The sequence below is a fragment of the Bos javanicus genome, chromosome 6 (assembly GCF_032452875.1).
Source record: "Bos javanicus breed banteng chromosome 6, ARS-OSU_banteng_1.0, whole genome shotgun sequence".
NCBI classification, from domain to species: Eukaryota; Metazoa; Chordata; class Mammalia; order Artiodactyla; family Bovidae; genus Bos; species Bos javanicus.
Window position 1 is genome coordinate 99,952,197 of NC_083873.1, and position 27,885 is coordinate 99,980,081.

Sequence of the window (27,885 nt, forward strand, 5' to 3'; positions counted from 1 at the left end):
GTCAATCCTAAAGGAAATCAATCCTGAATAGTCATTGGAAGGACTGAAGCTGAAGCTCCAATACTCCGGCCACTTGATGCAAAGAGTTGACTCATTGGAAAAGACCCTGATGCTGGCAAAGACTGAATGCAGGAGGAGAAGGGAACAACAGAGGACAAGACGGCTGGATGGCATCACTGACTCAATGAACATGAGTTTGAGCAGGCTCCGGGAGATGGTGATGGACAGGGATGCCTGGTTGCTGCAGTCCATAGTGTCGCAAAGTCGGACACGACTGACCGACTAAACAACAATAAGTCTATGACATGCATTCTTTTAGGTCATAAAGTTGTGAACACAACATACAATAAAGTTAAATAACTAAATAAACATGATACTTTCAGATGATGATGGAAGCTCTAAAGGAAGCATTTAAGATGACTGAGTAACTACCAACTGGTATGGAGACAGAGCACAAAAGATCAATTGAAATAGGGTGATTTGAAAAGGTTTCTCTTCTGGAAGTAAAACTTACAAAACTGCACTGAATCTAACTGATTCTGAATTAATTTCAAAATTAATTTTTAAAGTTAATTTTGAAATTAATTTGCAATTAATTTCAAGAGTTTAAAACTAAAAATGACATGGAATTACACAGTATGAAAAAAATTTACCATAAAATACCTGCAAACAAGATGTCACCAGTGGAGGAAGTGGACAAAGCAAGGAAAAAGGGGCTCTACGTACTATTTTGCAACTTCTGGTGAGTTCCAAAGTATTTCAAAATAGAGTTAAAAAAGAAAAAAAGGTTGTGTAACGACTACTGTAATTAACAATGAGACATTTTCTTGTCCATTTGAGATACTTTTCATTATTTCTAAAAAATAGTCCTACAGATATAAAATTGTAAAGAGATTTAGGAATAACAAATCTCCAATGCAGAAAAGTGTTTTTCCACAAACACGCAGATTAAGTATTCCTAAAGACAGCAACAGACAAGAGTATAAATAAGCTCTGGAATTTTTTTTTCTAATCTAGAAACATCACACCAGAAAGAAATGGCAATGACTGGAGTCAACATGTGACTAAGAAATTTCCCTTCACACTACCTATTTAAAATAGTCAAAAAGGCATACGACACACAAATCTTATATTTTAGACAGACTTCTCACTTCCATAGGAGCAACTGAAATCGATAAAGATAAAAAAAGTATGCAACTCCATTTTGGGGAAGAAGCGAACAGACAGACAGAAAAGTTACCTTAAACTATTTATCGTCTCACTTTAAAAGCTATGCATCAATTCATATAATGCACTGCTTCTGATTAATAAGACATTTTGGTTCTCAATCTAAAAGTACTTTCATGGCCGTTGCTCCAAAGACTCTACAATGGGCCCCCTGTCAAGACGAAAGGTTGAGCACATGCACTGATCTCTTTTCCATCCTGAAACCTTGCTACTATAAGCTGAATTGTGTCTCCTCAGAATTCATATTTGAAGCCTTAACCCCCTAATGTGATGGAATTTGGAGATGGAGCATTTGGGAGGTAACTGGGTTCAGTCTTCGGGAGGGTGGGGCCCTCATGATGGGATAATGCCCTTATAAGAAGAGACAGCAGAGAACTCTCTCTCTTCTGTTGGTGAGGCCACATGGGGAAAGAAGCCATCTGCAAGCCAGCAAGAGAGATCTCATCAGAAACCAATTATGCTGGCACCATGATTCCAAACTTTCAGCCTCTAGAACTGTGACGAAAAATTCCTGTTGTTTAAGCTATTGGTTATGTTATTTTGTTACAGCAGCCCAAGCAAACTAACACACCCACTGAAACTGTTGTTTAAAAGGACTTCCTAAAAAGTATAAACCCATAAGAACTAAAAAAAAAAACCCCAAAAAACAGGAAAGGTGAAAACAACATTTTGGATACTAAAACAGTAGAGAATTTAGTGGTAACTGATTTAGCAGACTCTCGAATCTTAAAGCAACAGCAAGGAAAATACAAAAGCAACTAACTACAACAGGACCTTCCAGAGGCTAAAGAACTGGTGGCACTAAGCACCTTTAGAAGCAAATGAATGTGGGACAGAAGGATTGGTGAAGTAGTAGTATGTGTAACAGCAGCCAGAGCCCAGATCCTTGCTACTGTGTGGGTACTGGACTGGAGTACCTCAGTCCAGTCAGTACTCAGTACCTCAGTACTTAGTCACCTCAAGGAAAAACAGAGGGTGTCTGGACTGGGGTGGAAGGGGGACAATGACATTACAGCAAGCACAGTTGTGCGTGCATCACAGATGAAGTAGAAAGCTCATGTACTAAAAGTTGAGGGTCCTCAGACCTTTCTCCTACTTAGCTTCTAAAGTGTTCAGAGTCAGACATATACTGTCTAAGTAAAGACTGGACATACTTTCCCAGGGACTGTCTAGCTCAAGGGAAAGATGGTCGAGAGAATGGCTCAGCAAGATGACCCTGGGTTGAGGCCACTGCTGCAGGCTCCACTCACAACTGCTAAGCTACCTGGCAATTTGCCAAGGTTCCAGTCTAATACAGCAGCAGAAGGCCAAGGGTGAGACATGTGAGGACATTCTTTAAAAGACTGAGACAAAAATAGCTAAACAACAACAAAAACCTGAAAGAAACAGACTAGTGAGGAAGAAAAAAAATCTTAAAAAAATAAACAACAAAAAAACCCACTCAGAGAGCTAAGACAGCACCAATAAAGGGGAAGGGGGAACCTCTCAGAAATTAAAAGTATCATGTCACAAAAAACCAAACTCATAGAAGGAACAATGGCAAAACTGAAAAGCTCTTTTAGCAAATAGAGTTTATGAAAGGAAGAGACTTAGGGGTTCATCTGACAAGAAAGAGAAAAGAGAAGGGAGGATATTATTATGGAATGATTCATGAAACTTTCCCCAAATTAAAGGATATGTATTCCCAGGTCCAGGGTACTCAGCATAATGTTCAAAAATAAGTCCACTCCAAGGCATGTTATCATGAAATTTTAGAACAGGAGGGTCAATGGTAGGATTTTAAATGTTTCTATAAAAAAGAATCAAAACAAAAACAAAAAAAGGCCATAGAGAAAGAACTGAGAATCTAGATAGCTTCAGATTTCTCAACAGGAGAACAGGAATCTAGAATATGATGGATAAATGATTTTTAAATTCTGAGATAAAATGATTTTGAATCCAGAATCTGAGGTATCCATTGAAAGGGGGATAAATGTCACGCAAGCCATGAGGTTTTCCAAAATGACCTGGAGACATCACCCTGGGCTGCCTGGAGAAGGACCAGCTAAGACCTACCACTGCCCATGCTCCCAGAGGTGCTGTACCCAAGCTCAACATCCTAGGACCCTCGCAGCTTCTATTCTCTGTAGGAGGGCTTGTAATTTCCTCTGGGCCCCCAAATATCTTGGAACTAAACAGCTAGCATTCTCACACAACTCCTACAAACATCGAATAAGGAAGGACTCAGGTCCAGAACTCAAAGTTTAGATCACAATTCGCATTTCTTTGCCATTAAGACTGCATTTATGCTCTGGGCAGGTGGAATATCCCATGCACACTTCTCTGTGAGGTGATGAGCGTGATGGATCTGTGACTTCTTTTGTCCTGTTGAAGCCTGGTTCTATGAGTTTCCGCCTTTCTGCAACAAAGCCATCCTATGTGACATGATAAAGTCTGTTCGAAGCCCTGGTACCTGAAAGCTGGTACCCTAAACTTATCACCTTCCTTGGATAAGAGGAAGGAACTCATTTTACACAGCAAGAGTCAAAGAAAGTTTCATTCACAGATTTCTAAAAAACAACCAACAAAAAACCCAAAATCAAAAATGATAACTGTAATGCATCTTTTCTCAGGAAGCTGTTGGAAAAGATATGTTACCAAAAATGAGGAAGTTAATTTGAGAAAAAAAGACGTGAGATTCAGGAAACCAAGTCTCTATCTCAAAGAAATGGAAAGACATCCCAGGATGATGTGAGTTAAGATGTAAAAATGACAGCCATCCAGCTGGCCAAAAGAGCAACTACTGCAGATCAAAGCAGGCAGAATGTTCTGGAAGAGCTATTTGCAAGAAGATGAAATTGACAGAACATATGACGCCTCCAGTCGTATTAAGGGGAAATTCAGAAAAACATAGGAGTAGGGGAGAAAGAATGTATTAATGAAAATGTAGAAAACCTAGTTTGCTTTTTTTTTTTTTAAAAAAAAAGGCAATTATTAACTAGTGATAGAGGTGGAGAAGTTTTCAAGAAAGGCAGTGTAATTGGAGTATACCACATGGCTCAACTTTGCACAGTGTTTTCAGACACAATATTATAATGAATACCGAGCTAATCAAATTGTGATAGAATGATATGGGGATATAGAAGTGTGCATTTGTGGGGTACTGGTGGTGAGCTTAACAGTCTCACTGCTCTTGTGGGAAGTCAGAAGATAGAATCTAAATATGAAAAATCAAGGGAACCTACTATAAGCATGTTACAGACAGAGAAGTAAATATCAAAAGCAATTAAGAGATGTAAAAAGTCACTGCATCTTAAGAGTGAAAAATAAGGATGAACCAGGATGGTGGAAGGGAGATACTGTTTTTAATAAATCTATAACTATTTGACCCTTAAAACCATGCATCTGTATACTTTTAAAACTAAATTAAAAAATAGTATTATATAGCAAAGGCAGTACTGTTATTATTGGGAAAATAGTAATTCGATGGATGGAAAAGGTAAGTGATGTTCCAAACAGATAGTAGAAGCAAAACTTAAATTATTGATTTCTTGGTCTAATGCTTCAGTAGGAAAGCAATCACTCAAACAATTGCTACAAAACCAAAACAACGAGGTAAAAATTAAGGTAAAATCCTTCAAACATATTGCTGCTTTAGAAAATGACTAATGGTAATCACAACCACAACAGCGTATTTGAATCCTGATTAGAAGGAATAATACTTTATGAAATTTAAAATTACCTAATTATGAGTAAGAACAGTTATTCGGGCAGTGATTACAAAAGGCCTACTGTGTAAAGGCCTGTGGTAAAGACTGCAGGCTACGGTCTACTGGAAAGAAAGATGGTCTGCTAGAAAGATACATACATAAACATCACTTGGGAAGCTAAATAGATAAGAAGGGAGAAATGTTTCTTTGATTAAGGGAATCAAGAAACATTCTGTCTAGGAAGTGTGACTTAATTCAAGCTGAGGTTTAGATGTACTAAGATAGGGGGATGGGGGAGATGCTTCTTCCTCAGTGATGCATCACAGGGATAAAAAAAAAAAAAGCACACACAGGACTACAAGCAACTCAGTTTGGTTGAAATACACTGAAATATAACAGAAAAAGATAACAAGAAATAGAAAAGGGTAGGCAAGCACACCCGTGCACGCCGTGTGTGTATTCCCAGAGAGTGAGTGAGTGAGTGAGTGAGTGAGTGAGTGTGTGTGTATCTACAGACTCTGAGTGTGTGCTGAATGCCATGCTAGGAATTTGGATCTTGTTCAGAAGGAAACAGAGTGTGTTAAAAGGGTGAGGGCTGGGGTAGCAGTGGTCCATGGGAAGCAGACCCACTTTACTTAAGAGTAGAAGGTGCTGATACCAACAGAAGCATGTGACCGTAAGAAAGGGAATGGGAAACGGTATTAAAACCTCTGAGCTTAGAATTGGGTCAATTTTCTGCTTGGTTTTAATAGCACTTTTACCAAACTGTCCCTTCAAATAAATCAGTTTTTCCTGGTTTCTGTGACAAATACCTGTGGATTTGTTTGATGCTCTCCTTCGAATTTCTGTCACCATCAGTCGTGAGACTTGTGTTGTGAACTGCAGCAGATCAGAAAATTTTTCTGTCATTGTATTTGGCGGAGCGTTTCCAAAAACCTGTGGATGACAAAGACATTTTTAATACAGCCCTGTCAACTTTTTTCTTCTACTGTGTGCTTTTAAAAGTGTGGTGTGACTTGAAAATCAAGTTTAAAAAAAGTATATGCTTGCACAGTTATTTTGGATCTGAATAAGCTTAAGATACAACTCTTTCAATAAATCATACCTAGCCACATTTCCTTATGTATGTAAAATAATTTGTGGAATGAATGAGTAAATAAATGAAATCTAAAACCCCAAAATCACTTATCTATCAAATTTGAATTAATCTTACTAATAAACTTAAGAAAATATAATTTCTCTGAAGAAATCTAAATTAAGAAATTAGAGAAAAGTGGTAAATTCCTTTGATGGCAAAAAAAGAGACATATCAGAGGGTAAAAAGCAGGGACTTATCTAGTGCTAAGTCCTAGGCTAAAATAAAGAATTCACTAAACTTGTATATCAGACTTTCTAAATTCTAACTTCAATAATTCCCAAAACAAGACAGTTAGCCAAAAGATCCGAATAAAGAATATGAATGAGGTCATTAAATATACTTAAAAAAAATCTACAATAAATGTACTTAAGAATAAACCAGGGCTTCCCTGGTGGCTCAGTGGATTAGAATCTGCCTGCCAATGCAGGAGACACGGGTTCAATCCCTGATCTGGGACAATCCCACATGCCTCTGAGCAAGTAAGCCCATGCACCACAACTATTGAGCCTATGCTCTAGAGCCTGGGAGTCAGAACTACTTAAGTCTAAGGCCCTTGAGTATATGTTCCACAGCAAAAGAAGCCACTGCAATGAGAAGCCAATACCCCCAACAATGAATACCCCCTCTCGCCACAACTAGAGAAAAGCCCACACAGCAACGAAGACTCAGCACAGCCAAAAATAAATACAATTATTTTTTAAAAAAGAATAAATCACTCTTAAACTGATAAGGTTCAGCAAAGACAATAAGAAAACAAAACCTGAACAGACTATAACACGTAAAGAAAGAGTACTAAAGTAGCTATATAACTGGATGCATCTGGAATATTATTTTTTAAAAATCTCTTTATAGCTCAAAGGGAATTCTGTGTCTCCTAACACTATAATGATACCTCTCTATTAAAATATTAAACAATATTTTGTATTCTTATTTTCTCTTCAAATGTCACTAAAAGGGAGGAAATATATCTCACTCAGCATTGTATTCCTTGCTAAGCCAGCACCCTGCCTTTTAAAGGGATGTTCCCTAAATATGGTGGTTTACATGCTGCCTGCCTGTACAACCAAATTCTAGAAACTCTTTAGGTAGCATGGAAGGACACAAATTATAAACAAAAGCTTCCCAGATGGCTCAGTGGTAAAGAATCCGCCTGTCAGTGCAGGAGACGCAGGAGATGTGGCTTCAATCCCTGGGTCTGGAAGATCCCCTGGCGGAGAAAATGGCAACCCACTCCAATATTCTTGCCTGGGAAATCCCATGGACAAAGGAGTCTGGTGGGCTACAGTCCACCAAAGTGACCCAGAGAGTTGGATACGTCTTACTGACTGAGCACAATAAACAAAAAGTAAGGAAAAAAAAAAGATAAATAAGCAAATTTAAAAAAAAATCAAGGTTAGGCACATGGACTGGAAAAAGACTTCTATGTTTACCACATTTTAGTCACAAAGTTTGGATCAAATACAGAGGAGAAAAAACCTAGTGAATTATATGGTCCACGAGGTCCTTGGGTAAGAAAAACACATACTTAAGAAAGTACTTCTACTCCTCATACTATAAAAATTTTTTTCCAAGGATCCTAATAAAAGAATATAACATAATATCCTTGTAATAGAAATGTTTCTTACATTCTAACAACAGATATCATGTTTCTTACAATCACATTCAAATAGCGCAGGAAGTACCTAACAAACAATAATAAATCAATTCTACAGGGCGTACTTTTATGCAGGTAGTCTGTTTGTTAACTTGACACAAAATTTTAAATTATCTCAAAGAACAAATAAACAGTTCTCTTCAGGAATTCCTTAATGTTTTTCTGCTGGAATTCTGATATCATGCGCTTACAGTTACTCTCTGATGTCTGTTAAATAAGATCCATGTTCTTTAAAAAACTGGAGATAGATTAGAAATTGAGAAGCCTAACAACACAAGCTTGAACAGCCATCCTACCTGCACCCAGAGATGACTATGTAACTGCCTACTGAAGATGTTTATAAAATAACTGTATATTTTGCTCAGGCAATGCTTAAGCAAACTTAAGTTTTTGTCAAACTGATTTATTTATTTATTTATTTTTGGTCAAACTGATTTAAAGTAGATAACTATTCAAACTACTCAAAATAAATTGATTTATATTTTGCTCTTAAGAATTAATAAGCACTATTTTATTCCTAACAGTAATGCAACTTCATAAAATAGCTCATTTCTTAGATAGTATAAGCAAATGATAGTCAAGCAGTTTTCATGCTAAGTGAATAATATACTATTAAAAAACGTAACTAACTTTTCATACAAATCCTGATATTTACTGCTGTATTTCCACAAGGAAATTTTTTCTTTCAAAAGCTATCTTCCTTGAACTGACCAAACCAAAGTCAACACTATGCAGAAAGGACCATGTCGTATTTGCTCGTCGGAAAAGAAAAACGACTGCCTCTTTGAGATAAACAATCTTTAGTCTAGTGATCCTACACTACTGATTAATTCACTGTTTCATTTATTCACTCATAAATATTTACTGGTCTTCTATATATGACAGGCAATACTCAGAGCCATGAATATAAGGGTAAATAAAGACTTGTGACTATAAAGGTAAATAAGGCAAGTGCTCATGGAATCTACATACTAGTACAGGAGATGAACGGTAAGTTATTTTACAAATGAAAATTATGTTGGATAGTGATGTGTTATAAAGGAAGTAAAAAGGGCACTTGAAAGGGAACGCCTGGAGTGAGACAAGGTTGCCATAAAAGCTCTCTGAGACACAGATGCAGAGTCAAACAAATGTATAAACACCAAGTGGGGAAACAGGGTGGGATGACTTGGGAGATTGAGATTGACATATTTATACTCAGTTCAGTTCAGTTCAGTCCCTCAGGCGTGTCCTACACTTTGCAACCCCATAGATCTCAACATGCTAGGCCTTCCTGTCCATCACCAACTCCTGGAGTTTACTCAAACTCATGTCCATTGAGCCGGTGATGCCATCCAACCATCTCATCCTCTGTCGTCCCCTTCTCTTCCTGCCTTCAATCTTTCCCAGCATCAGGGTCTTTTCAAATGAGTCAGTTCTTCGCATCAGGTGGCCAAAGGATTGGAGTTTCAGCTTCAGCATCAGTCCTTCCAATGAACACCCAGAACTGATCACCTTTAGGATGGACTGGTTGCAGTCCAAGGGGCTCTCAAGAGTCTTCTCCATCACCACAGTTCCAAAACCATCAATTCTTTGGCATTCAGCTTTCTTTATAGTCCAACTCTCACATCTATACATGACTACTGGAAAAACTATAACCTTGATTAAACAGACCTTTGTTGGCAAAATAATGTCTCTGCTTTTTAATATGCTATCTACGTTGGTCATAGCTTTTCTTCCATGGAGTAAGCATGTTTTAATTTCATGGCTGCAATCACCATCTGCAGTGATTTTGGAGCCACAAAAAATAAAGTCAGCCACTGTTTCCACTGTTTCCCCATCTATTTGCCATGAAGTGATGGGACCAGATGCCATGATCTTTGTTTTCTGAATGTTGAGCTCTAAGCCAACTTTTTCACTCTCCTCTTTCACTTTCATCAGGAGGCTTTTTAGTTCCTCTTCACTTTCTGCCATAAGGGTGGTGTCATCTGCATATCTGAGGTTATTGATATTTCTCCCGGCAACCTTGATTCCAGCTTGTGCTTCATCCAGCCCAGCGTTTCTCATGATGTACTCTGCATGTAAGTTAAGTAAGCAGGGAGACAATATACAGCCTTGATGTATATATATACTATTGTGTATAAAATAGATAACTAATGAGAATCTACTGTATATACCACAGGGAACACTACTCAATGCTCTATGGTGACAAAGAGGGGCTACATGAACATATGTGGCTGGTTTACTTTGCTGTACAACAGAAACTAGCACAACATTGTAAAGCAGTTGAGTTCAGTTGCTCAGTCGTGTCTATTTGAGACTACATGGTCTGTAGCATGCCAGGATTTCCTGTCCATCACCAACTCCTAGAGCTTACTCAAATTCAAGTCCATTGAGTCACTGATGCCATCCAACCATCTCATCCTCTGTCATCCCCTTCTCCTCCAGCCTGCAGTCTTTCCCAACATCAGGGGCGTTTCCAATGGGTCAGTTCTTCGCATCAGGTAGCCGAAGTATTAGAACTTCAGCATCAGTCCTTCCAATGAATAATCAGGACTGATTTCCTTCAGGATTGACTGAATCCATCTTCTTCTTGTGCAAGGGACTGTCAAGAGTCTTCTCCAACACCACAATTCAAAAGCATCAATTCTTCAGCCCTCAGTTTTCTTTATGGACCACTCTCACATCCATACATGACTACTGGAAAAACGATAGCTTTGACTAGACGGACCTTTGTTGGCAAAGTTATGTCTCTGCTTTTTAATACGCTGTCTAGGTGAGTCATAGCTTTTCTTCCAAGGAGGAAAGTAAAGTCGCTCAGTCGTGTCCAACTCTTAGCGACCCCATGGACTGCAGCCCACCAGGCTCCTCTGTCCATGGGATTTTCCAGGCAAGAGTACTGGAGTGGGGTGCCATTGAAGCGTCTTTTAATTTCATGGCTCCAATCACCATCTCCAGTGATTTTGGAGCCCCCAAAAATAAAGTCTGACACTGTTTCCACTGTTTCCCCATCTATTTGCCATGAAGTGGTAGGACCAGATGCCATGATCTTAGTTCTCTGAATGTTGAGCTATAAGCCAACTTTTTCATTCTCCTCTTTCATTTTCATCAAGAAGCTCTTTAGTTCTTCTTCATTTTCTGCCATAAGGGTGGGGTCATCTGCGTATCTGAGGTTATTGATATTTCTCCTAGCAATCTTGTTTTCAGCTTGTGCTTCATCCGGCCCAGTGATTCTTATTATGTACTCTGCATAGAAGTTAAATAAGCAAGGTAACAATATACAGCCTTGATGTACTCCTTTCCCTGTTTGGAACCAGTCTATTGATCCATGTCCGGTTCTAACTGTTGCTTCGTGACCTACACACACATTTCTCAGGAGGCAGGTCAGGTGGTCTGGTATTCCCATCTCTTTAAGAACTTTCCATATTTTGTTGTGATCCACAAAGTCAAAGATTTGGCATAGTCAATAAAGCGGAAGTAAATGTTTTTCTGGAACTCTCTTGCTTTTTTGATGATTCAGCAGATGTTAGCAATTTGATCTCTGGTTCCTCTGCCTTTTCTAAATCCAGCTTGAACATCTGGAAGTTCATGGTTCATGTATTGCTGAAGCCTGGCTTGGAGAATTTTGAGCATTACTTTACTAACATGTGAGATGAGTGCAACTGTGCAGTAGTTTGAGCATTCTTTGGCATTGCCTTTCTTTGGGATTGGAATGAAAACTGACCTTTTCCAGTCCTGTGGCCACTGCTGAGTTTTCCAAATTTGCTGGCATATTAAGTGCAGCACTGTGACAGCATCATATTTTAGGATTTGAAATAGCTCAACTGGAATTCCATCACCTCCACTAGCTTTCTTTGTAGTGATACTTCCAAAGGGCCACTTGACTTCTCCTGCGGAGATACGGGTCAGTGGCCTGCTGCAGGGGCTCTGAGGGGCTCTGGGTGCAGCAGACCAGGGTATAGCATAAGCCCTCTTGGAGGAGGTCGCCATTAACCCCACCATAGAGCTGCCAGCACTTACACAGGACTGGGGAAACAGACTCTTGAAGGGCACAAACAAAACCTTGGGTACACCAGGACCCAGGAGAAAGGAGCAGTGACCCCACAAGAGACTGACCAGACTTGCCCATGAATGTCCAGAATTCTCCAGCTGAGGTGTGGGTCAGTGGTGGCCTACTGCAGGGTTGGGATGGGACCTTTTGAAGGAGGTCACCATTATCTTTATTACCTCCACCATAGTTTGGCCTCAGGTCAAACAAAAGGGAGAGAACACAGCCCCGCCCACCAACAGAAAATTGGATTAAAGATTTACTGAGCATGGCCCCACCCATCAGAAGAGGACCCAGTTTCCCCAACAGTCAGTCTTTCTCAGTCTCTCCCATTAGGAAGCTTCCATAAGCCTCTTATCCTTATTCCTCAGAGGGCAGACAGAATGAAAACCACAATCACAGAAAACTAATGGAACCAATCACATGGATGAGAGCCTTGTCTAAATGAAACTATGAGTCATGCCATGTAGAGCCACCCAAGTCGGACGGGTCGTGCTGAAGAGTTCTGACAAAACGTGGTCCACTGGAGAAGGGTAAGGCAAAGCACTTCAGTATTCTTGCCTTGGGAACTACATGAACAGTAGGAAAATCAGGCAAAAAGATAGGACACTGAAAGATGAACTCCTCAGGTCAGTAGGTACCCAATATGCTACTAGAGATCAGTGGAGAAATAACTCCAGAAAGAATGAAGAGACAGAGCAAAGCGAAAACAACACCCAGTTGTGGATGTGACTGGTGACAGAAGCAAGGTCCAATGCTGTAAGGAGCAATTGTGTACAGGAACCTGGAATGGTAGGCCCATGAATCAAGGTAAATTGGAAGGGGTCAAACAGGAGATGGCAAGAGTGAACATCAACATTTTAGGAATCAGTAAACTAAAATGGACTGGAATGGGTGAATTTAAATCAGATGACCATTATATCTACTACTGTGGGCAAGAATCCCTTAGAAGAAATGGAGTAGCCATCATAGTCAACAAAAGAGTCCGAAATGCAGTACTTGGATGCAATCTCAAAAACAACAGAATGATCTCTGTTCATTTCTGAGGCAAACCAATATCACAGTGATCCAAGTCTATGCCCCAACCAAAAATGCTAAAGAAGCTGAGGTTGAATGGTTCTATGAAGACCTAGAACTAAGACCCAAAAAAGATGTCCTTTGCATTACAGGGGACTGGAATGCAAAATTAGGAAGTCAAGAGATACCTGAAGTAAGAGGCAAATTTGGCCTTGGAGTACAGAGTGAAGCAGGGCAAAGGCTAAGAGAGTTTTGCCAAGAGAACGCACTGGTAATAGCAAACACCCTCTTCCAACAACACAAGAGAAGACTCTACACATGGACATCACCGGATGGTCAACACTGAAATCAGACTGATTATGTTAGGTAGGTAGAATAGGGAAAAGGAGTCCAAAATGGCGGTGGCTAAAAGACAAAGAAGGTCAAAGGAAGGTCCGAGGACCAGAGTGAAGACTCCAGGCAGAACAAACAGCACTCCTGGCTAAGCCCAATTTGCATAGGGCAGGCCTCCATAGGTGGAGGAAAAAATATATAAAAGGAGGAGCCAAAGCACTTTCTCACGGACTCTTTTCTTTCTCTCTCTCACTCTCTCTCTCTCCTGCTATCTTCTAAATAAAATGGAGCTGTAACACTGATTTGCCTAAGAGCTGTAGCACGGTTTGTCCAAGACCCAAGAGCTGTGACGCACCGAGGGCTTCAACGTCCGTCGCTCCAAATCTTTGTTGTGACGAGACAAAGAACCGAGGAACATACACTCGTGTGACAATTACATTCTTTGCACCTAAAAATGGAGAAGCTCTACATAGTCAGCAAAAACAAGACCGGGAGCTGACTGTGGCTCAGATCATGAACTCCTTATTGCCAAATTCAGACTTAAATTGAAGAAAGTAGGGAAAACCAGGAGACTATTCAGGTATAAGTGAAATCAAATCCCTTAGGATTATACAGTAGAAGTGACAAACAGATTCGAGGGATTATATCCGACAGGATGCCTGAAGAAGTATGGATACAGTTTCATGACATTGTACAGGAGGCAGGGATCAAGACCATCTTCAAGAAAAAGAAATACATAAGGCAAAAATGGTTGTCTGAGAAGGCCTTACAAATAGGTGAGAAAAAAGAAAAGGGAAAGGCAAAGGAGAAAAGGAAAGATATACCCAACTGAATGCAGAGTTCCAAAGAATATCAAGGAGAGATAAGAAAGCCTTCCTCAGGGATCAATGCAAAGAAATAGAGGAAAACAATATAATGGGAAAGACTAGAGATCTCTTGAAGAAAATCAGAGATACCAAGGGAACATTTCATGAAAAGATGGGCACAATAAAGGACAGAAATGGAACGGACCTAACAGAAGCAGAAGATATTAAGAAGAGGTGGCAAGAATACACAGTAGATCTATACAAAAGAGATCTTCATGACCCAGATAACCACAATGGTGTAAAGCAGCTAAACTCCAATTAAAATAATAATAATAAAGCCACCAACCTAGGACCCACCCCCCCACCGAAAAAAAAAGAAAGTTCTGTGAGAAGATGACACTGACCTGGAAAGATGATACTGAATAATGAAAAAAGGTCATAATTCAAAAAGCCAAGCAAAGAGGGTCCCAAGCAGTGAGAACTGTGCTGAGACTTCAGCATGGGTAAGAGAATGGGCGCTGACAGATCAAAAGGGGGTGAACCTGGGGTGTTTCAAATGGGAGAGGAAATGGTGCAAGAGGAGGCCGGAGAAGCTCAGGGACATCTGCCATTTTCGATAATACTCAAAGTGTCAGGTAGTAAAGAGATTTTTTTGGTGACTGACTTTAACAATCAAATCTTAAAATACTGGGTTCATATTCACCACCTTCCACAAATAGTGGGAAACAGACAATGCTTCAATCATGCACCTATGTGCCACAGAGAGGGAAGCTCCCAGCTGGAATTCTCTTTATGCCCTCGAGGTCTCTGGTCAAAATTTTCCTGATCTTAGTTCCCTCATCTATCAAAGCAGAGAGCTGAGAGAGAGAACTGGTCGGCAGTGCATCCACCTCAGAGGGACGGTCCCATAGAACAGACGTTCATACCCAGATGAAAACAACAGTACTGAGGAACAAAACTTCTGGCAAATTTAATAAAAATAACAATTATCATAAAACGAGCCTTTACAGTGTGCATACCACTATTCAAATACTTGACAGATAATGTCATTCAAATCTCATTAAATCCTGCACATTATTCCCCTTTTACAGGTAAGGAAATGAAGGGTTAGAGACGGCAGACATCAGGAGGTGGTAACAAGAGAATTCAAAACCAGATCTGTCTGATTCCAAGCTGGGCTCTTAGTCACTCAGAACTGTGCTGCCTTAATTTAACTTCACAGGAATTCTAGCACTACAACTTTGCACAGTGTTCATCTTAAGAGGGAATTACCATGGTTTGACTTGTTTTCAGAAGGGTCATTTTTAATGTCTGTCTAAATAAACTTCAGAAAATTTCCTAGCTGCTTCTCAACTAAATATTTTTGGTATACTTGGGAAGAACAAATGAATGGTGTTTTCTAATGCAATGCAGAAAGCAGAGGCTCAGCATGTATTTGTTACTGAATGAAGCTATTCAATAAAGTTTTATTGTGCATGGGGGTGCCTAGTCGTTTTCATCCCTTCAGGACCTCATGAATAGCCCATCAGGCTCCTCTGTTCATGGACTTCTCCAGGCAAGAATACAGGAGTGGGCAGCCAATTCCCTTCTCCAGGAGATCACCCAGAAATAGAACCTGGGTCTCCAGCAATGCAGGCAGAAAAGGTTAGTTGTGAAGGATAAGAAACAGACACTGGATTCAACTTAGATGTTTCTTGAATGTAATTCAGAAGCAAATTCAAAAGCAAGGGGAGTTTCTAAAAGAAGATCCAGGGGAAAGATTATAATATACACAATGAAGTCTGATAACATATACCAAAGTAATTAACAATGGTAGTTCATTTTTAGATGACTAAAAGGCTATTCATTTTTTAATAAGTTTAAACGAAATATTTTCTCTGTAAGTTTTATTCTTGGGACTAAAGGTTAATTATCTTTGAGAATGCTGATTAAATATTACCCAGCTATTCTCAGACTTCACCATAATCCTTCAGTTTGAGAGAATCTGTGAGAGGGAGGAGGCCAGCAGTGTCTTTGCGGGACTGTGATGATGACTATAGGAGGCAGCTGAAGAACCCAGCATGAGTCTGGCCCAGGAAAAGGACTCAACACATGCCACTTCTCAACTGCGTGTCTCTTAAAGGCCAAAATCACACACTGAAATAACACTAGGGAGCACACTCTGGAAACGATTCTACAGATAAATGTCCATGCCTAACTATAATATGGTTTATTTGCCATTTAGCATGAATCCAGCAAAGTCTCAAAAATCAACAACACAGTTCATTTCTGGCCATCATGGCAGGAAGTCTGGAGCCTTACTGAGCTATTCATTCATCCAAGCTGTTTCTTACTAGTGGAGAGTGTTCATGTACAAATGGCCAAACATTTAATAAATATGGTTATCACTTTCCAAATTTAATGGATATAATATCTAAGGACAATTTTAGTTTGTAAATGACAAGCTATGAACTCAATAGAACATAGAAATACAACTTATATATATATTTTAAATTGGTCACAATGGTACAAAAATAACTTTCTATCTATTTATATTTGGTAAAAAAAAAAAGACTCTGAAAAAGACTATGCACATACACAAACATATACCTGAACTTGCTATACACCTGAAATTAACAGCACTGAAAATCATCTATACTTCAATAAAAAAATAATTTATAAAAATGCTAAGCGGCATCTGGCAATGGAGGGTTACCATGAAGAGAAGAAAAAAAAAGAGCTGAATGAACCTTTATGATATTTAAATCACTCACTGTATTAGAGCTTTAAGGCAGTGCATATACATATGCTTTTGACCTAAATTTTTTTAATATTTATTTTTAATTTATTTGACCACACCAGGTCTTAGTTGTGGCACGTGAGATCCAGTTCCTTGACCAGAAACCGAACCTGGGTGCCCTACATTGGGAGTTCAGAGTCTTAGCCATTGGACCACCAGGGAAATCCCATACATATATATCTGCTTTGAATTAACCAACTAAAAACTTCTGGCTTGAAAGAATAGAGACTTGTGGCAGCACAGAACCAAGAGAACTAAGACGAACAGTCTAAGCAAAAAAGAACAACCACTAAAGAATCTCAATTTTCTTTAAAAAGTCAAGTTATTTAGATTATTCTAGTCTAAGACTCATTTAATTGACTGTGGAAGCTTAACTGATGAAATACATGGGACACACATCCAGGATATGACTTACAAATTTATGTTAACAGCTGAGAATAACAATTGTGCTAACTACTCATAACATTATCATCACCTTGTCAATGTTCTTAAGTCTGAGAGAAGGAAATGACCTCAGACTCCTTGGTAGCCAATAGCAGGTACATTGTGACACTGATACAAAACAAAAACAAAAGCAATCAAAATAAAGCCAACTTTCCAGAACTGGCTGTAATAAAAATTAATGACTGCTACCTCAACAGGGTTTTAAAACAATAGTTTTTCTGTAATCAGTTCTCTCATTTTCAAAATGGCTACCTAAAATTTAAACCTTTCCCCACCTCTCCTTGTGTTCCTGCCTATCATCATCATCTCTTTCCATCACTCAGCCTTTTATCTTGGAGAGCAAAAAAATGATCACGCTCTGTTCCTGTTTCATCCCATCAATTTCAAGGGTGACATGTGAGTTAGATCTCTTACTATGCTCTCTCTACTCCTGCCCCTCTGTTTTATCAACCCAGCAAAAGCTCAGCCCCAACAGAGCAAACACAGCTATCTGTCTTCTGTACTTCCACACACATGCCGCTTTGTAAGTGAACGAGAAAAATCACACGCCTGCATGGGTAAGATCCAGTGCAAACGTACTATCTCCAACCTGCACTGGGCCCTAAATACTCTGTCTTCTGTTGTCCCTTTTCAACTATCTTTCTCAATTCCTCTTCATTAATATTCCAAACTATCACAATTTTCTAAAGTCCCCTGTTTGACCTACTGACTCCAGAGTTTTCACAGACATCTTCTATTGAAAACTATAGGAAACAGAGGTCATTGCACAAAATCTTATTCAACTTTCCACCACCTTCACTACAAATCTGTGTTCACACCCAACAAAACTACAGGCTTTCCTACAGCACATGGTGTCTCTTTTGTTCAAAGCTCACTTGTATGCGCTCAGTCGCTAAGTCATGTCTGACTCTTTGTAGCCTGCAGCCCACCAGGCTCCTCTGTCCATGGGATTTCCCAGGGAAGAATACTGGAATGGGTTGCCATTTCCTCCTCCAGGGGATCTTCCCAACCCAGGGATCAAATCCACATCTCCTGCATTGCAGGAGGATTCTTTATCACTGTCAAGGTTCACTCACCCACCTGTAATTTGACTCTTCACTAAACTTCACTCTTAAAAAAGTTGATTTCCCCCTATGCTTGTTTCTTCCCTTCTCTTTATGATCATGCCTGGATCTCTCTCCTTTAAACAACATAGCAAAACACTAGAAATATACAAACACAAACTCCCTACTGCCAGAGTCACCTCCATCGATTTCTTCCATCCTCTTTTCTTTCACATTTCCACAAGTTGAATCCATATTGTCTCTTCTCATCTCCCATTCACTGCTCAACATACTGCTTTCTGATGCTGTCCTTCTAGTAACTTTCCAACTGGCAAACTTCAAGGACATGTTTAGGTCTTCATCTTGCTGGTCTCTCTATTGCACAGAGATGAATGCTTTTTCTTGCAACTATTACCTCTTTAGTTCCATAATCACCCTCTCTTGATTCTGTTTGTACTGCTACTGACCAGTTCCTGTGCTGTAACCTTTATGGGTTCCCCTTCTTTCATTAAACAATCATATTCTCCATGGTTCATCCTCAGCCTATTGCTCCTGGCGTAGGGGGAGGCATGCATAGTGTTTAGTCCCCTTCTAGGGTTCCAACAACCACATCTCTGAAGTGGTCCCCAAAGTAAGTATCTAGCCACATCCCCTCACCTGAGCTTCTAACTGCCTACTGAATACCTCCACCTGGGAAGCTCACAGATAGTGTGGACTCAATGCCCCAAACTGAGTCTATCACTTACACCTTTGTTTCTCAGCTACTAGGAAAAACATCCACCCAGTTTCTCAAATTAGAAACGTAAGAGATAGCCTCACTTTGGCCCTTTCTTCTTCCTTATTCTATTGCTGAGAATACCTCATTGGCTCTGCACACCTCCAAGAAAAAGTATTAGCTCTTTCAGTTCAGTTCAGTTGCTCAGTCATGTCTGACTCTTTGCGACCCCATGAATTGCAGCACGCCAGGCCTCCCTGTCCATCACCAACTCCCAGAGTTCACTGAAACTCATGTCCATTGAGTCAGTGATGCCATCCAGCCATCTCAGCCTCTGTCGTCCCCTTCTCCTCCAGCCCCCAATCCCTCCCAACATCAGGGTCTTTTCCAATGAGTCAACTCTTCGCATGAGGTAGCTTTTCATATGGCATAAAACCTGTCATGATGTAGCTCCTATCAATCTTAATAGTCATTTTTCACCCCTCCTCCTTGACATAAAATCAACTTCTTAGACCACTTACAGATGCTCGTACACATCAGCATGTTTGTGGAATTTACTTTGATTCAAGCTTGAATTTCTTACTCTAACTACCTTCTTGGTTAATTTAGCCCAGTTAGTTCCAATCTGGCTAATGCTTACCTTATAAGGATTCAAGAATCACATCACATTCTCAAAAGACATTTCCCTGCCCTGACTCCCCCATAGACTTTCAGGTAACTCTCCTTTCAGGGGAGCCATAAGACATTCCTGTGTCTCTAATACTATATTTCTTTGTTATTCCATTATCTGTTTATGTGTTTCTCTCTTCTCCAACAGAATTGCATGTCATGTTTATCTTCCTCATGATAATTCTGATTCACAAAGCTGGACTTTACCTTATCTCAGAACTCCAATGCAGAGTGCAGTATATACCACAACTTCTATTTGTTTGACACATATTCACGGAATGATGCAATAATGCACAGTAACAAAATACACGAAGAGACAAGCAAACAAATAAACACAGAATATGCAGAGTCTGTCCCTCCTCTCTGCTGTCAAATTAGCCTTTAGTTTGGTATGAATAACACATAAACTGAATGTATTTCAGCATATATTCAATATGAAATCATTTCAGCATAAATAGTTTATAATCTTTCCTTCATCTTGTAATGTCTTTATTTTTAATGCCATAACAACAATAACAGACACAAGAGTTCCCTAGGACAAACATTTGTTCAGTGTGTTAAGTATCTTCTCTTCGTTAATCCTCACACCAACTCCACAAGGTAGATATTCTTATTTACAGCCGAGAAACTGAAGGTGACAGCCCCTCCCAAGTCTGGGAGACACCCGCAAGTCTAAACCCCAGAGAGGAACAACCAAGAACACTGACGGCTACAAACTGGAGACTAAGTGAAAGTCCATCTAAGGAACTTGAAACATCAGTCTTGTTCTTCAATTTAGCTTTAAGGAAACACCAGCAGGTATATACACTGGAAAGAAATCACATCAGTCAAACCTAAAAGAAATCAACCTTAAATATTCATGGGAAGGACTGATGCTAAAGCTGAAGTTCCAATACTTCAGCCACTTGATGAGAAGAGCCCATCCTTTGGAAAAGACGCTGATGCTGGGAAATAGTGAAGGCAAAAGGAGAAGTGGGTGGCAAAGGATGAGATAGTTAGATAGCACCACTGACTCAATGCACATGAATTTGAGCAAACTCCAGGAGAGAATAGAGGACAGAGGAAACTAAAGTGCTGCAGTCCATGAAGTCACAAAAGAGTCACAAAAAACTTAGCGACTGAATAACAGCAAATACATGCTTCAGCCAGGAGACTGAAAAATACGCTTTCCTGGAATATCAACATATCCTAGGCTAAAGGGTCTCCACATTTTATCCAGCCAGATCATCTTACCACTGGAAAAGTCTCACCATTGCACATATACTTTTCAATCAGTGTTTGAATACCTCATTCTTAAATATCAATGTATAGACAATTATCATCAGACATCTGAAGATTACTCCAATATGAAAGAAAGTAATATAAACAAAGAAAAACAGTAATTTGGAGCAAATAACAATGAAAGAGGCATGAGAAAATTTGAAAAAGCTTTAATATTTTCCAAGGGATAAGGAGATATTGCACAATTAAAAAAAAAATAAGAGTTCAAGGAAATTAAAATATGATAGCACAAGGTTAATCCCGAAAAGTTAATACTTGATTGATGGAGTTGCAGAAAAGGGGAACATATAAAACAAAGGGAAGAATATTAACAAAGAAATATTTCAAAATATTTTCCCAGAAATAAAAAGTACAAGCTTGCAAATTCACGTGAAGCCTCCATAAAATTTCAAAATAATGAGAAAAATAATCTAGAAAATTTCACACAGAAAGACTAACAGACACAGAGAACAAACAATAAAGAGATCAGTGAGACTGAGGAGAGACAGTGAGTCATGGACACAGGAAAAGAGAAAGACAAGGGAGGCGAGAAAAGCGGGGCAGGGGAGGCCAAGGAGGAACAGAGAGAAACAGGAGACAGAGGTGGGGAGAGAGACAGAGAGACAGGGAGAGACAGGCAGAGATGGGGAGAAAGAGACAGAGAGGGAAGTAGAGAAAGACATGAGGAGGACAAAGACAGATCAAAGGAGAGTAAAAGAGAGATGGGGAAGAAAAAGTGACACGAAGAAAGGCAGAAACTGAGACAGTTACTTTACGAAGTCTGAGGGAAACAAGAATGGAAAATAGTGGTGGTTTGTTATAAGGTTCATCTATGAATAATATTTACACCAGGGCCAACAGAGGATAAACACTGAATCCTCCTTAAATGAATGGTATACGCGTATGGGAAGGAAAAGGAGCAGGTAGCATGGGTGAGTGAAAGCAAGTGTGCATGGTTTGGAGGGATCAGAGGTAAAAAAAGCTAATTATTCTATTTCTCAACAAGAAGTCAATTAAAACTGAATAATCAAGAAATAGCTTTAACAGTATGCTATGCAAAAGCTGAAAGAGCTAAAGGCAGCAGCAACAGCTAGCAGTGGAGAGGACCCTATAAGCCTGTGGAAGTACTTGACTTTTTAAACTATGTTCATATATATTTTTGATAAAAACTTTTAAATTATTCTAAAAATCCCCACTAAGACTGCTACATGTGATCAACTAGACAAAATACATTAAAACATTAGTTCTATTTTGACTAACTATCCTATCACAAGATCTCGTCTAGAAAATCCAAACAACAAAGTAAACTGTGATGACTCTTCAAAGTATACAAAGCACTGTGGCAACTGCACCATTTGATGCCATAAAGCATCACTTCCAAAGATAACAGAAATAACATAAGTGGTCATTTACAACCTATCTCTCTTCCAAGGACCAACCATTAGAGGAACATTTTACAAAATGTTCACAATCTTCCTTTGATCTATTAGAAATAAAAGGACTTCATTCTGACCAGATCTCACATCAAATCACCTTATAGCAAACTGAAAGGAAGGAATGACAACATCAAGCTTCTCAAAAATGAACTCATTCTATTATTTATTTCCCTACCTATGACTTATTGTCAATTCAAAGAATTGATGCCTTCAAATTGTGGTGCTGGAGGAGACTCTTGAGAGTCCCTTGGGCTGCAAGGAGATCAAACCCGTCAATCCTAAAGGAAATCAACCCTGAACATTCACTGGAAGGGCTGGTGCTGAATCTGAAGTTCCAATATTTTGGCCACCTGATGAAAAAAGCCAACTCATTGGAAAAGACCTTGATGCTGGGAAAGATTGAAGGCAAGAAGAGGAGAGGGAAGCAGAGGATGAGATGGTTAGATAGCATCACTGACTCAACAGACATGAGTTTGAGCAACCTCGAGAGATAGTAGGGGACAGGGGAGCTACAGTCCATGGCATGCTACAGTCCATGGGGTTGCAAAGAGGTGGACATGACTTAGCAACTCAACAACAACATGACTTATTGGAATCTCAAGATTCCTGCAGTACCACCCCATCCTAAAGCCAGGTGCTTGGCAGCCTGGACTCACCCTGTTAAACACTGGCAGCATCATGTACAGCTTCTCTTCTTGTTCCTTCTGGGTCATGTGCCGAGGAGGGTGGCACAGCTCTGTGAAGAGCCTGCGGAGATGCATCAATCCTAGGGCGTTATCTTGCGGGCTGCATTCCTCCTGCCTCGGCCGCCCCATGATCCGCTTCACCATGTTCATCTTGGCTGGGTGGTGATAAACTCTTCTAATTCTGCAGGGAGATGTTCATACACAAACCGTCAAAATATCATCATCTTGACCAAGTCCAGCATGCATGGCAGAGCTTCTTAAAAAGTCAGGAAAACAAAAAAATTCTGTCTAAAATATTTTTCTACTTTTTAAACAGAAAAAATAGAGGCAGAGCTAATTTTGATAAATTTCTCTAAATGACAAATTACAAATTGTGTCACTCAAATGTTCTTTATGAACTTGGCCCCAGTTTGGATAAACTATAAAACATTAAATGTAAAAAATTAATTGTTGCTGGATGAGCAATAAACATTTCCAATTAAGGCAGCCATATTAAGTTCAACAAATAAAGGGATCATAAATTTTATAATTAATATATGGCCTAATAGTTGAGTATATGGAAAAAGATGAAAAGAACTTAAAATTCATCCACACTCTCCAAATTAACTGAAACGAACAAACAAATCCACAAAGCTTTCTATTTTTAATCATTTAACATTTTTGTAAATCAAGGATTACACTTGGGATACTCACTGAAGAGTTTACATGGTAGTTTGAAACATGCAAATTAAATGAAATGATACCTCTAAATATATTATAAATCATAAGTGAAAACTGAGATGTAACTTTAAACTATTTCTTTAGACTATACCTTGAAACCCTTTGCCAGGTCAGGTTAATTCCTTTAACAGATTATGACAATCAATTAAAAAAAGAAATAGAATGTAATATTGCAAATTGATTATACTTCAATAAAAATATCTTTAATGAAATAGAATATACTGGAATACATGTAAAAGAGCAATCATTATTTCATAAAATTTATTTTAGGTAAGGGTGCATTCATGTGTATTGAATCACAATATAAAATGTATCCCTGGCTAGAGCTGCAGTTAAGAAATAAATAAACCAACCACTGGGTTAGAACACACACCAAAATCAATAACACTAAGCTTTCAGAAAGCACCATCAGCCCTTTTCAACCACCATGAACTGTGCCAGCTATCAGCTAACCTCAGACACAAAAAACAGGATTATCTTACAAAAGGAACCAGGAGGGCTGGGAGGACATTATGGATATGCCAAACTTGGGTAAAAGGCAATTTGCTTTTTAATTTGTAGAAAAGCAGGAATAACTTGAAAATTTGCAATTTTGCCATATAAGCCAGTATGGCATTTCTTAAGAAAGGTGAAATCACTGCTTTATTTACTAAACATCTATTGATTTTTTTAAAGCCATAAGAAGAACTAGTATCTTAAACACGCTTGTCCTTGAGAATTTTGAGTGCAATTCCACATTTGGCTGTGGGCAAATGTTTATGCAGCCTAGCTGCACTACACCAGGAGGTCACCTGTGACTGACTCATCACAGGTAAGGAGCAGGAAGACACTCTACTCAAGGCTGGTCTGTGCCAAGACACCACTAAGCTGTCCAGTCATGGGGAAAGTCCACTTTTTTTTTTCTCAGACCATTGGCACAGGGCCGAGGAGGCCCTCTGAACTACAAAATGACAAGTCAAAGTCAGTCTGGTTCAAACTTGCTCGACATATTTCATTCTAGAATGAAAAACGTGTTAAGTTCTCCAAATGTAAATTATATTTCAACAAATACATTCCAATAGCCCACTATGTGCTGCTATTTCTAGTCCTGGAGAACCCCAGAACAAAAATAAAATCTGAAGTGAATTATAAATCTTGTGTAAGTTAGATCTGTTCTGTTTCCTTAACCTGTAGCTGCAGTTTATAATCTAAAGTGTGTGGATAGGATTCAGGGGATTCATGATCCTTTAACACTTCAAAAAACATTTTTAAGAGTCTCCAGCTTTCAAAGGCATCTATGTCATTAAAAAGTCAAGCATCATTCCTTATTTATAGAGCATTAAAGCACTTTCTGACCATTTCCTTTGGTCGTCATTCCAATTTAAGCAAGTGAACCAAGGAGGGGATTAATTCTGCTTGTGAGACCCCCCAAGACAAGACCAACTTGCTCAAAATGCACAATGAAAAAGAACTGAGTGAGAACCTAGGACTCTGACCTCCTGGTCCAGCCCTTTCTGCTTACTGGTATTCATGTGCCTATTTTAAATTACAGAATTTTGGCAACTCTGACTCTAGAATATTTATTTTGCATCAAGAGGCAATTAGGATGTAAAAGAAATCTTTTTGACTTTTCTGAAGATACATTAATCAAATATCCCTAAACAGACAAATAATCACACAAAGACAGAAACTAGCTAGATGTAATCAAGCTATTGTACCACTGTGATTTACTCTCTGTCAGAGTCAGACAGCTAAAGGGATTTACTGGTATTTCTTGATTACTCAGATAATCTCAGTTTGGGGGAAAAAATCAGATGCCTCTTTTCTCCTAATTTACTAAGAAACACTTAAGCCTATGCTATTACATTGCTGACTCATAGCTTTGTCTGTACTTCAATGTTTTGTAAGTGAAGGTATAACTCAGATACAGAACTATCTTGTTTAAAGTACTCTTCAGCAGTGAAAGAGCAGAAAAGAATGGGTACTGTTTGTCAAATCTGTACCCACATGTCCATGTAAGATAGTTAACTTCAGGTGAAAGATTCTTAATTCCCTTGAATCTTGGGTTTCTCTGACCTATGAAATCTTTCCTCATAGGCTTTCTGAAATGCATACATAAAATAGCATCATTTCTATGAGGTGTCAAGCACATTATGTTCAACAATTTTAAAATTTCTTTCTTCAGCTTGGTCATGAAACATTTAATTCCTTTTCATTTACATTTTAGTTATTTAAGCAAAACAACAAAAGGAAGGGAAACAATATAGGCCCTATGTTTTATTAGAGATGTACAAAACTATAAATAAATTTATTTCTTAAATGCTCAAAAAGAGGTTCATAAAGCAATAAAGACAAGACAGGCAAAATGTAGTACTACTGACAACAAATCATAAGAATGATTATTTGGGGGTTAGTTATTAGGGATTTTCAAAATATTTACAAATATTATTGTACATAAGAACTAGTTTTCTAATGCAAACTCTATTTCATTTCACAAAAGAAAAGTGTGCTGCCAACAGAGGGTTATTTAAATAGCAATGAGATAATTACTGCATGAGCCCAGACAGTATTTTTTATTCTAATCTCTTGTGTTAATGCTTGAAAATCTTTTGGAATTGCTTGAAGAACTGTTTAAATTTAAACAGTTTGTCATTTTTAAATTATGAAAGGGTAGAAAAAGTAAATAGCTTCAACTTGCAAAAATATATTTGACAAGTTACTAATGGCCTTTGAGTAGCTCAGCTAAAAACTGCAAAGTGTTTTTTCTGAGTAACTCCTTAATTTCACAAGAGAAGAAAAAAATAGCTCACAGAACTTAGGGAAAATCTTTAAGTTTCATTCAGTTCAGTTCAGTCACTCAGTTGTGTCCGACTCTTTGTGACCCAATGAATTGCAGCACGCCAGGCCTCCCTGTCCATCACCAACTCCAGGAGTTCACCCAAACTCAAGAATTATAATTCCACAGGTTTTTTCTTAAACTTTCTGGAGAAAAAAAAATCGTGTTTTTGCACTGTGAAGGCAAAACTTGCTACACTTTTGAAAAAAGAAGACAAAATTCTGACAGGCTCCCAACAAACTCTATATATAACCTGGCATTCTAAACCTATACCTTGAAAAAGAACCATTAATACTGTCCTGAATTAGAATTTTAAAATTCTACCTACTGAAAACTGTTTTTGCCCCTCAAGAATAGCCATATCAGAGTTTAGGCCCAAGTATAAGACATGACAAGATCAGCCATCTCATTTATATGGCAAAATACAATCACTTAAGATCAATACCCAACATGAGCTTCCCTGGTGGCTCAGTGGTAAAAAATCTGTCTGCAATGCAGAGACACAGGTTAGACCCTGAGTCAGGAAGAGCCCCTGCAAGCCACTCCAGTATTCTTGCCTGGGAAATCCCATGGATAAAGGAGCCTGGTGAGCAAAAGAGTAAACAACAATAGCTCTCTATTGCATTACATATTTTTATAATTGTTTGTAATGAAAAATCAGAAATAGCCTAGTCCTTTAGCAGATGAATAGGCGACTTCTGGTACATCTATATTACGGCATAGTTTAGTTCTCAATAGTTAGGAGGAAAAAAAGAACTTAAATTTTGAAAAAATCAGGGTTTCGACACCTAAATTTAAAGAGTCTAGAAGTCATCACTCCTGTACTTACAAAACAGCTGAAGAAACCGGAAACCAAGGATTTTTCCCTGGAACCCTCAGGGAACTGAGACTACAAAGCAAACTAATCCCTGAAATCTCGGGAGACAAGTCAATCCGCAAAGTCGCAGATGGAATACGCTTATCTAGAACAGAAATCCCTGGAGCCCTTAACTGTGAAGAACTGGTAGGGGCTAACAGTGGGCGATCGAGGGCCACAGTCTTCAGGCCCTCCCCACAACTTTCCTGGGCTGCGATTCTAGGACCCCTCCAGACTCTTTCACAGAGATGATCTGGGAAAGCTGCCCTCCAGGCTCTGGCAGAGGGAGGGGAAGAGCAATCACTTTGAAATGTTCCCAGAGCAACTCTACAAGAAAGCCCTACTTTCCAGGGTCAAAGACTATCTTAGCCTTGTCTCACTTGAGGGAAGGGCATATCTCCCTCTCCTCCTCCCCCAGTTCCACCACCCCTAGCCTTCCAGTCTTACCTAAGAGGGTTAAAGGAAGAAACAGCCTGAGAGAAATACTTGGGAAGGTCACAGCCCAGAGTTACAAACCCACTGAGATTTAATCATCAGGTTACAAAACTGTTCCCTCTTCCACACTTTACAA

General features: G+C 39.1%; 1 protein-coding gene across 8 annotated transcripts in view; it reads right to left on the reverse strand.

The window, feature by feature from the left end:
• The window catches only part of WDFY3 (WD repeat and FYVE domain containing 3), a 284,092-nt gene that overhangs the window by 172,427 nt on the left and 83,780 nt on the right, over window positions 1–27,885 (reverse strand). For all 8 annotated transcript variants that reach the window (XM_061420694.1, XM_061420690.1, XM_061420695.1 and 5 more), the window contains 2 exons: window positions 22,894–23,104; window positions 5,729–5,852 (listed from right to left, as the gene is read on the reverse strand). In XM_061420694.1, the coding sequence (XP_061276678.1) occupies window positions 5,729–5,852; window positions 22,894–23,073 (304 nt within the window). In that variant the 5' untranslated portion in view covers window positions 23,074–23,104. The remainder of the gene's footprint in view (window positions 1–5,728; window positions 5,853–22,893; window positions 23,105–27,885) is intronic.